Below are 11,235 nucleotides of genomic sequence, written 5' to 3'. Positions count from 1 at the left end.
TCACATTACCACAATCACCTGGACAAAAGCAGACACCTTAAAACACCCAGAGAAACAGCAAAGAGGAACCAGTTACACAGAATCTACAGCACACCCACACCCACAGATACCTACAGCACACCCACACATACCTACAGCACACCCACACCCACACAGACACCTACAGCACACCCACAGATACCTACAGCACACCCACACCCACAGACATCTACAGCACACCCACACCCACCCACAGCACACCCAGATACCTACAGCACACCCACACATACCTACAGCACACCCACAGATACCTACAGCACACCCACACCCACAGTCACCTACAGCACACCCAGATACCTACAGCACACCCACACCTACACAGACACCTACAGCACACACACACACACACACACACACACAGACACCTACAGCACACCCACACCCACAGGAGCCTGTCAGCGGACCACAGTCACGTGGGGAGGGAGGGTGATCAGGTCAGTCTTGGATGGGTACACCACCTTCAAGCTCCCTTCCAGGTCCACCACTCGGACCTGCTCCACCACCAGAGGGCACTGTCCATCCTTCCCAGCACTCAGAGTCAAGTTGGGATCAGAAAGCCCACAGCTGGCATCAGCTTCCGTCCCCGAGAGCATGTCTTCCTCTTTATTTTCTGAAGTGCTTTTGCTCAATTCTGCCATTCTCTGAAAATGAAAATACCTTTTTAACAGACAGAAGTGGCCCAGGAAGTTGGCAAGCAAGCAGACAGCAGCTGTGTAAGGGATGGGAATGCCAAGCTGCCCTCAGGGCCGGTGTCTAGGGCTGGCCCTCACTCACCAGGATGAGGCTGTCCATGATGTCCTTACAAAGCTGCAGGCTAGTGGCACTCGTTACTTCCAAAAACAAGTTGCAGGTGGTTTTCTTAATCTTAAGAATTGGATTTCAGAAAAGAAGAGTTATTGGTGTTGGGCTGCCAGCCGCGCACCGCATTCAGAAGAATCTATAAGCAGAGCTACAGAAGGCTGGAGGTGCAGCCTGCCTGCCTGCCTTGGATTAAGTCCCAGCACTGCACACACCAGGCAGGGTGTGTGCTGCCCATTACCCCAGCTTTAGGGGAGTGGAGACACGGCGGTCAGAAGCTCATGGTAACCCGTAGCTTATAAAACCCTGTCTCAGAACCAAGAGCGTGTAGCAACGGCCTAGGCCTCCTCTCTGCACTGTCTCAGAACCAAGAGCGTGTAGCAACGGGCCCAGGCCTCCTCTCTGCACTGTCTCAGAACCAAGAGTATGTAGCAACGGGCCCAGGCCTCCTCTCTGCACTGTCTCAGAACCAAGAGCGTGTAGCAACGGGCCCCGGCCTCCTCTCTGCACTTCTATCATAAGCAGGCTACCGTGTGACGGGCTTGGAGGACATGAGCAAACTTCAGACCCCACCTGCCTACCTTTGTCTTCTCACTGTTTGTTATAGGAGGGAAAGAAATCACGTCTCCCTCAGCATCCACAAGACACGGGTAGTTCTCCTTCCCATCCAGGAGGTGAAGGTACCTGTGTGGGAGGGACCCAGGCAGGCGTGAGTCAGTGGGTAAGATGAGTGGAGGCAAAGCTGCAGACGGACTAGGTGCAACATCAAAGGCCAAATATAGAGCCATGTGATACCAGAGCTGCCTTAGCCCAGCATCCTCACCGGTCCAGAGACCCTGGAGGTGACGCAGGACAGAGGCCTTAGGTCTGACAACCCTGACCCTACCATGGAGAGCCTGACGGTTGCCAGGAGCAAAAGACCCCCTCCACCCTGGAACAGGACGCTGCCTGCCCTCCCCACCACCACTGGAGCCTGGTCCTTTCAGGACAGAGAGTCAGCCTCTCTTAGAAGAAAGTCTTGGGAGACTCCCTCCCCATCTGGCTGGTTTTGAGCTTCTGGCAGCTGTAGGGCTGGCTGAGGTACAGCTGACATGGTGGCAGCATGCTGACCCCTATGCCGACACGGACCTGTGTAGCCCTGAGACGCTCTGCCTCTTCTTCTGCTTTCTCTGTTCCTCAGCCTCCAGCTGCAGCTGCCGCACGAGCTCCTTGGCCTTGGCCTCTTTCCGTCCCAAAGGCACAATCTGTAGGAGCAGAAGCCCCAGCTCATCCTGCTGCCGAGGCCACCTTTGAGCACGAGGGATGCTGTGCACCTCTCTCTACCTTAGTCTCTAGCTGGGAATGGGTCACCAATTCTCCAGATCAGAAAGCAAGAGGCCGAGGCCCATCACATGGAACACACTGGCTGGCTTCACTTCCAGAGACTCCTCTGGAGATGGGGTGCATAACACTCAGTGCCTAGCTGAGATTCACTTTAAACCTAGCTCAAAAACAACTATTGCTAAGAACCTGCAATTGCTGAGATGGCTGGTGGAGAGATAGGATTTAGCTGCATGAGCCGGTTGATTCAGGCATGCAGCTGATACCTGAGTTCCTTTACCCTGGGCCTCTAAGCCAACAGCCTGCAGCAGCACCCTCATGAGTCAGCTCACACTACAGGTGTTCTGTAAGCGGGACATAAACCAAAATCATTGGCTAAAAGTTGATGAGCTGGCTAGGCATGGTGGCACATGCCCTTCATCTCAGCACTTGGCGCGGGGTGGGGGGTGGGGGTGGGGGGGAGCAGAAAAAGAGATCTCTGAGTTCAAGTCCAGTATAGTCAGGACTACAGAGTGAGGCCTCATCTCACAGAAGTTGAGGTGTAAGGGAAGCACCTTCCAAACCCATCCCTGACAATGGGCATCGGCACAGCTATGCACTGGGCCCCAGAAAGAAGGCAGAAACTATGTCCCATATGCACTTGCTGTAAAATATCAGGTTAGGCTTCCCAGGCCCAAGCCCATCCTGAGAGTCTGCTAAAGCCAAGTGCAAGTGCAGACCGAAGAGGCAGGTCAGTTGGCACCTTGAGGTCCTCGGGTGGCCGGGCTGCATACAGCAGGGGTCCACGCACAGCCTGGAGGTCATGGGTCGCGATGGTCGCTGCTGTCCTCTTCTCGCAGAGGTCGTCGTGGAGCTTCGTCTACAGAGGAGAGCACAGCAGGGGCTTCAGGGTCCCCGCTGTCCAGGGAGGGACCTTCATGGAAGCCATGGGCTCCAGTCTGCAAGCTCACCACAGCAAAGTGGCACCGCCTGACACCTCTGTCTCCCAACCATACACTTTTCTGGTCACCGGAAGCCTTTCTCTTCTCTTTAGTACTAGAACACGGCACTTACACTTTAGAGGACTTTCAACCTATTACTTCATCTACAAGACAGACTGCAGGTTTGTAGCTAAGCTGGGCATGTCTTGGGGGCAGGGCACCACTGGCTTCCTCCCTGAGCTGCTGAGGGAAGTCTCACACAGCAACTGGTCTTGCTGGCACAGGCTGTACCTGTCTTTCCTAGGCATAAATGCACAGAGGTGCTTCTCATTCCTCAGGGGAGGCAGATGCCAAGGCGCCTTAGGGAGTGGTCCAGCCAGCCTGACCGAGAGCTCGCATGAGTGTGCTGTGACACGAGGTGACTCTGCTCATCCTCACCACCATCCTTCCTTCCTTTTTTAGTTGTTGATTTTTCAAGATAGGGTTTCTGTGTCCTGAAACTACCTCTGTAGATCAAGCTGGCCTTGAATTAAGAGAGATCTTCCTGTCCCTGCCTCCCAAGTGCTGGGAGGTATCTGCCAGCATTGCCTAGCTATTATTATTTTGGAGATAAACTCTCTCTATGCAGCCTTAGTTGGCCTAGAACTTGCTATGCAGGCTAGGCTGGCCTCAAACCCTCAGAGATCTCTTTGTCTCTGCTGGATTAAAGGTGTGTACTACCATGCTTGGAAAAAGGAAACAATTTTAACATGGTCTGCAGAAATTAGCAATGTCCCCTAATATCAAACATCGTCAATAAATTTATGTCCCAACTATGGCAACATGTGGAAGTGTGTGGAGGAACCATGGCCCAGCAGACACTTGATAAGGGTATGCTCTGGGTACCAAGCATCTACGGGGATAGGCAATGGACCCTCTTCACCCTGAACTAGGGAAACAGATACAGAAACCAAACCAACTTTGCCTCCTGTCCCTGATGTCCCTGCCCCAATGGTATATCCAACATGCAGACACCCCCAATCTGTCTCTTTTTTTTTTTTTGGTTTTTTCGAGACAGGGCTTCTCTGTGTAGCCCTGGCTGTCCTGGAACTCACTCTGTAGACCAGGCCGGCCTTGAACTCAGAAATCCACCTGCCTCTGCCTCCCAAGTGCTGGGATTAAAGGCATGTGCCACCACGCCCGGCTCCAAACTGTCTCTTGCATGCATGCCCACCCCAGCATGCAGCGTCCAAGTCAGCCTGCTGAATGCATGCCCACCCTAGCATGCACCCAAGTCTGTCTACCATGTATCCACCGCCAGCACGCAGCCTACCAAGTATGCCTGCTGAATGCCCACCTGGGAGTTGAGAAAGCGACGGAGTGCATTTCCTGGCTGCAGGTCCATGCCTCTCACAATGGCCCCAACGATGTATGGGCGCACATCCCTGACCTCCGGGCTCACCCTGACCGTCAGGGGCGTGGGGTTTTCGGAGACATGCAAGACCTTGAGCATCAGCCTGGCTGAGTCTGCTACCTCCTCCTCGCCCTCCCCGCTTTCCCGATGCTGCTTCCGCTCCCGCCTCTTCTTTCTGTCCTCCTTCTCAGAGGCCTCTTGCCGGCCCTTGCTCCGGCCGCCGCGGCCACCAGCACGAAGGTACTCTAGGATGGACTTGGTCTGGCAGCCACCCACCATCTTCTCCAGGCGCTTGTCTCGAAGCCTGTTTCCTCGAAAGTTGATCTCTTTGAGCTTGGGGCAGTCTGCCAGTTCAGCAGGGATCTCTGTCAGTTGGTTGTTGGAGAGGTCCAATGTCTGCAGTGAGAAGGAGAGTCAGGACAGCCAGGCCTGGGCAGGTGACAACACTGAGAAAAGTCGGGGCAGCCAGGCCTGCCCACTGATTACTTGCATGGCCACAGCTGCCCGCTGCCATGCCCCTCCTCCTCCTTGGTTCACAGAGGCAGCCAATTCAACACATCAGGCCTACAATTACAATACCAAACACTCAGACCTATCAGCAGGCTAGGGAACAGACCAGGACCCCTTCCAGTCTCAAACAGGCTCTCCAGATGGTGTTCAGCTATCACTTCAATGTAATGACAAAACAGAGCGATACCAACAAACCCTCTCCCCACACCAAGCATGACATCACCAGGGGTGCATGGCCCCATTGCTGTCTTTCATAAGATGAGGGTGGATTGGAGAGAGGTAGTAGTGTTCATACCACACACACAATGCCCAAGGGTCTGTGGGAAAGAGCTCCCTGTGCTAGACAAATGTGCTGCTTTCAACGCAGTGGAAGGGCGTGCAGCCCTATAACCATAAACACCCCTTTCTCAGATGGTGGGGACTCTGGACTGCCTTATTTTTTGTTCTTTTTTTTTTTAAGATTTATTTATTTATTATATGTAAGTACACTGTAGCTGTCTTCAGACACTCCAGAAGAGGGCGCCAGATCTCGTTACGGATGGTTGTGAGCCACCATGTGGTTGCTGGGATTTGAACTCTGGACCTTCGGAAGAGCAGTCGGGTGCTCTTACCCACTGAGCCATCTCACCAGCCCCTTATTTTTTGTTCTTATATCGAGCACCGCTCTGGAGGAGCCAGGGAGAGGTCTACAGTGACCACAGGTGACACCTCTGCACTCAGGACAGTCTGTGGCAGTTGAGTCCTAGGAGCCTGGGTGTCGAACGAGGATGGCCATACAGGCCTGACTGCTATGACACACGTCTGTTCTGGATGGTGCAGCTGCTCAGCCTCTACCTCTGAAGCAAGTGAGAAGGAATCTGGCTCAAGCCATCAGGGTACTTGGTGTGGAGAAGACACAGGACAGAGGGGCTCTGTATATACCACCAAGGTATAGTAGGAGGCAGAGGACAACTATAAAAGCTAAAGGAGAAAAGCATGAAAAGGAGGGACCCGGCCCTTGACGGGAAGAGGCCAGATAACAGCAATGCCTGATAGGTGAATGCAAGGCAGGTTACCCTGCAGGAGAGTCACCAGGAGCAAGCTCATCAAGTGTCTCGGTGTGCTGACTCTCACTGCGACCTACCACATAAAGTTGGACTGGCATTTTCTATGGTGCAGTCATCAGCCTCAGGTGAGTCTGGGTCTCAGATCTGTACCCCACGCCACGCCCAACACCAGGTCTTCACAGATCCACTTCCACTGGAGGCAGGGCCTACCCTTTCAGGACCTATCTGGTTCCTGAGTAACTACTCTGAGGACCACTGTGACATTATCAGGAACCAAGTAATGGGGTGGGGGGGGGGGTCTGAGCCAGACTAGCAAACTTTCTTCCCAACCCTGTGAGGTCACCAGCCCAGAGGGCCTAGCTCTCCAGAAGCATGACCGATGACATGGGCCTTATTTGACAGTAGGTCTGCAACAGCCTGTCTGTAGTTCTGTGGATTCTGAGCTTCTGTACTCCCTGAAGGAGTTCTGTGAAAATGCCCTCCCTTGACTACAGTGGGATCAAAGCACACTTTGCAAACACTGGGTTGAACGACAGGTTTCTGCTCCCACTGTTAAGATGCAATCTACTGAAGACCTGGGAGAGAAATATGAAGAGAAGGGGGCAGTGGTGGGGCTGAGCCTCAGAAACAGCCCTTAGGGAGGGGCATCTTCCAGGGATACCATGTGACAAGGGCGGGTCAGAGCAGGAAGCAACAATCCCAATGTCAGTTGAGCATCTACCTGGGGCCCTGTGAGGACAGCAGCAAAGGTGAAGAGTGAGTCGAAGAGAGGCAGGTGGGTCTTGCCACAGAGACACAGGGTGAGGCGTCCTGGTGAGAAAGGTGATGCTTGCCCATGTTTACCCAGCCCTCAGTGCCTAGAGCGGCAACCTTGTCATGGGAGTGGGGCCAGGGTTCCAAGGTGTGATGGGCAAGCACAGACGTGAAACCTTTTGGGCCCTCCTGGGTGGAAGGCAACACCACCAAAAGGTGAAGCAGGGCGGATGTGCCAGCCTCCTCCAAGTGCCCACGGGAAGCTGTGGAACACAAACCCCAGCCAGTACAGTGACAACCAGGGCTGCCTCTGCTGGGAAAGGGATCACAGCATGGCGGTGAGGGCCATGTGAGACACTTGCAAGGGGCTTCAGTTTCAGAAACCACAGCACGTCGATGGCTGATACAAAGACATGCACCATATTGAACAGTCATCAGCCTTCTGGCAAACCAATATATCTACTACATAGGAAGGCAGAACAGTGTACAGCCTGTGTCATACCCAAGCCACGGGGACGCCTATAACATAGAGGGCCAAGGTACCTCAGGGAGTATCATCTTGTAGACTCGCTGGCCCATCTCTCCACACCCCCACCCTGAGAAAGTGAGAGCGAGAGCGAGGAGGGAGGGACAGGTGTCTTACACACACACACACACACACACACACACGAATACTAGCAAGGTGAGCTCTGATCTCTCAAGAGCAAATATCCTCGCCAATCCATCATTGGGAAAGGGCTGCATAAACTCAAGGATGAGAAGACACACAGGCTGGCGCTACCAAGAATACAAAGGGTAGGAGGTGTGATGGGGGGGGGGGTGTGGTAGGGGAACTGACATGGCCAGATGACAGGACTGGACTGTGGAGATCCTAGAGTGGAGTCAGGTCTGGTTGTAGCTTTGCATCTTCTGCCTTCCCACCCCTCACTCAATACACAATGTGCGTCAGGCACAACGGGAGCCTGGGACCACAAAGAAGCCAATCTCTTACACAAGGCAGCCCCGAAGAAAACTCTAGGTGTGCTGTTGGCTTTGGGTAAGCACTTCTGCTCTCTACGAAAAGGAAGCCATGACCCCGCCCACTGAAGGCTGTTATGAGTGATTTTGTGCCTTGTCTGGACGCTCTGCCATTTGGAAACCCGATCAGTTACACACACACACGCACGCGCGCGCGCCACACCTGGCTCTCTGCTCTTGAATTTCTTCCACATGAGAAGCCTAATATTGATAGCAACTTTTAAACTGCCACACGTCCAGAGACCTCTGAGCTCGCAGGTCTGAGAACTGAGAGGAGACGGACAGGTTACGGGGGCAAAGACATCCTCCAAGGAGGGACAGCAGGGCGCGCGTCTCCCTCCCCTCGGGTCCCACTGACCTTGAGCGAGGCAAGATGCGCTATGTCTGGGCTGAGCTCCCGCAGGCAGTTGTCGGCAGCTGCCAGCTCACTGAGCAGGGGCAGAGCTCCTGGCCGGAAGAGCTCGGGGGGAAAGGCGTCCAGGCGGTTGCCGGTGAGGTTGAGGCTCTGCAGGCGAGGGGCGCAGCGCGCCAGGTCGGCGGGCAGCTCGCGCAGGCGGTTGCCGCTGAGGTTGAGGCTCTGCAGCTGCGGCAGTCCGGGGGGCTCGGAGGGCCCCAGGCCCTCGCCGGGCGGCAGCGTCTCCAGCGCGTTGCCGGACAGGTCGAGGACGCGCAGCGCGGGCAGCGGCCCCAGCTCGGGGCTCAGGCCGGGCCCCAGCGCGTTGCGCCGCAGCACCAGGCTGTGCAGCTGCGGGAGGCCCTGCGCGAGGCCGGGCCCCGGCGCGCGCAGGCTGCCGCAGCCGCTCACCTCCAGGTAGTGCAACAGCGGCAGCGTGAAGAGCCGCGGCGGGAGCCGCCCGCCCGCCGCCTTCACCCGCTCCTCCAGCCCGGGCCCGGTCAGCAGCAGCTCGCGCCGCCGCTCGCGCTCGGCCAGCTCCAGCTCCGGCCAGGCCTCGGACACTGCCATCGCCGCCGCAGCCATCGCGCCGCCCGTGCGCCGCTTCCGCAGTGCGGCGCCGCACTTCCGGCGGGAGCCGGAAATGACCATAGAGAGAACACGCGCTAGCCAGAGAGTCTTGACGCAGGGGTTTGTGGGACCGGTGTGTGGGGCGGCTCTGTTTTTAGCCTCAGCCTCACACTGGCTGTGTAGTGTGGATGCGTGGAGTCCCATAGGTTAGGTGGTTACGTTTTCCACCCTCCAGATACCAACTAAAGACACGATTATTCTGGGGTTGTAGCTTAGTTAGTAGAGCGCTTGTTTGGCATACACGAAGCTCTCAGTTTGATTCACAGCACAGTGTAAGTGGGGCATGGTGGTGTGCACACACATGTCATCCCAAGCGCTCAGCCCGTCGAGGCCGGATAAGGAAGGAATTCACCAGCCGGGCAATGGTGGCGCATGCCTTTAATCCCAGCACTTGGGAGGCAGAGGCAAGGGGATTTATGAGGCCAGCCTGGTCTACAGAGTGAGTTCCAGGACAGCCAGGGCTACACAGAGAAACCCTGTCTCGAAAAACAAAACAAACAAAGGAGTTCTTGGCTTTATAGCAAGTTTGAGGTCAGCCTGGGCGACTGAGACCATATTTCAAAAATAATAAAACAGACAGGCAACGAGAAAGATTTAATTAATATGGCATACTGGAACAAGGGGGAAAAAAAAGATAAAGGGCTCCAGAGCGCCCCCGTCCCCAGGTTTGTCTTCAAGGTACATAAGCCTTAGGACAGGCAACAAGAGGTAGTCCAGTTGGTAGAAACATGTCAGCCTAAGGCTCAATCCCTAGTACTTGGGGTTGGAGCAGTCCCGGGCCAGGGTGTGATCCAACCACCTTAATTATGTTTTGGTTTTGTAAGGTAATCGCAGAGGTTGAAGTTGTTTTATCTGCGGTCTTCCTTAGAAGACAGAGCTAACAAGTTTCCATAGGTACTAATTAATGCTCTAGGGTGAGGCCCTGTGGTTCTAATGGGCCAGGACAAACTCACTGCATTGCAACTGGAATGCACTTGGCATTAAGATAGTATGGAAGGCAGGCACATCTGTGGAGCCTAGATTATGATTAATGATCTTATTTGTGGCTTGCTAGGGAACTGTGCAGGAAAACCCAGCCAGGGTGACTGGGGGCAGGAGACAGTCGTGGCGCTTATGACTCAGGATGACTGCAGTTATCGAGCATAACCCATGCAAATAGGAAGGCCCCCCACACCATCATGGGTCTTTACAAGAGAAGCAGGAGAGAAGGGAGCAGAAAGATGAACAGTGACGGCTTCAGTCTGGAGTTACAGCCACAGAGATTTGGAAAAGACAAGCAGATGGATTCTCAAGCCAGGAAGGAATGGACCTCATGCGTGTCTTAGCCCACGAAGACCTGTACCAGACCTCAGCGCAACAGGACTGTTAGGTGAAGCCTTTGTGGTGTGGGAAGCCAGTAGGGTTGCGCTAACTTGCCAAGGCAGCATTGGGAAGTGCTGTTGTATATTCAGAAGCAATTATACTCTCCCCATCTTGGGTTTTAGACTGGGCTGAAGGTGTGGTGTTTGTTCTTTTACTAACTGTTCCTGAAGTGAACTGAGTGTAAGAGTTCTCTGGAAGACAAGTCTTTGTTGACTTTACCTTGAATGTCTCCCCCCACCCCTTTTTGGTCAGAGCCCTCTATGTGATATTTGGTCAGAGCTCTTCCAGTACTTCCAGTACTTCCAGCTCTTCCAGTACTTCCAGTACTTCCAGCTCTTCCAGATTGAGCCTTAGGCTGACATGTTTCTACCAACTGGACTACCTCTTGTTGCCTGTCCTAAGGCTTATGTACCTTGTGATTTGAGAAGACACAAGGTGTTGTGAATTCATTCTACGGGATGAATTCTGTGTTCTGTACATACCTAAGCATCTTTCAGCTTCTTGGTAGTAAACAACTTATTCTGACAGAACTGTGAAATGCGGCCCTTGCCCAGCAGCTGGAGAAACCCAGGATTCAATTATCTCACTGAGTGAATTCTCCGTTCTGCTCATGGACAATAAGTTGATTTTAAACACTATTTTAGAGACCTGCTCTCCCAAGCCTTTCTCCTCAGCAAAAGCAAGGGCAGAGCTACTCTTACCACCAACTTCAGAGTGATCTACAACGACCACCCCTTTTCCAGGTAGGGCTGCATGTAGCCCAGGCTAGCCTGTAATTCACTTATCGCCAAATGATGCCTTGGACCCTGGGATCCCTAACGTGCTGGGAGATCATCAATCCTAGGGTTTTGTGCACACCGGGAAGGCAAGCTGCCAGTTGAGCCCCATCTCCAGCCCTATAATTGCTTGCTTTTTAATTATAACTGTAAGTTGCACATAGTGGTGCTTGCCTTTAATTCCAGCACTGGGAGGCAGAGGTGGGTGGATCTCTGAGTTCAGGGTCAGTCTGGTTTACACCATGAGCTCCACAACAGCCAGGGCTGCACAGTTAGA

The 11,235-nt window shown here is 53.9% G+C and overlaps 1 protein-coding gene across 2 annotated transcripts; it reads right to left on the bottom strand.

Moving 5' to 3' along the window:
- Positions 1-356: 356 nt before the first annotated feature.
- Lrrc47 (leucine rich repeat containing 47) lies at positions 357-8,794 on the bottom strand. Of its 2 annotated transcripts, none has more exons than XM_021160715.2 (7): positions 8,155-8,794; positions 4,414-4,866; positions 2,900-3,016; positions 1,966-2,081; positions 1,419-1,521; positions 814-903; positions 357-680 (listed from the first exon to the last, which is right to left on the bottom strand). In XM_021160715.2, exons 1-7 carry the CDS (start codon positions 8,773-8,775, stop codon positions 435-437), a joined length of 1,746 nt encoding a protein of 581 aa, XP_021016374.1. In that variant the 5' UTR covers positions 8,776-8,794; the 3' UTR covers positions 357-434. The 2 variants fall into 2 exon arrangements, with proteins under 2 accessions (XP_021016374.1, XP_029331553.1); XM_029475693.1 differs by having other exon boundaries at positions 4,747-4,866.
- Between the last annotated feature and the right edge of the window lie 2,441 nt (positions 8,795-11,235).

This window comes from Mus caroli, chromosome 4, assembly GCF_900094665.2.
Source record: "Mus caroli chromosome 4, CAROLI_EIJ_v1.1, whole genome shotgun sequence".
In the NCBI taxonomy this organism is placed as follows: domain Eukaryota; kingdom Metazoa; phylum Chordata; class Mammalia; order Rodentia; family Muridae; genus Mus; species Mus caroli.
This window is presented reverse-complemented; position numbering and strand designations above follow the sequence as displayed.

Bases quoted from the DNA above. Each gene is read 5' to 3' on its own strand.
- Lrrc47 (XM_021160715.2), bottom strand. From the start codon at position 8,775: ATGGCTGCGGCGGCGATGGCAGTGTCCGAGGCCTGGCCGGAGCTGGAG. The intron at 3,017-4,413 runs GTGGGCATTCAG...TCTCCTCTGTAG, and splicing joins GTCGCTTTCTCAACTCCCAG to ACGAAGCTCCACGACGACCT. The intron at 2,082-2,899 runs GTGCCAACTGAC...CTGCTCCTACAG, and splicing joins GGCCACCCGAGGACCTCAAG to ATTGTGCCTTTGGGACGGAA.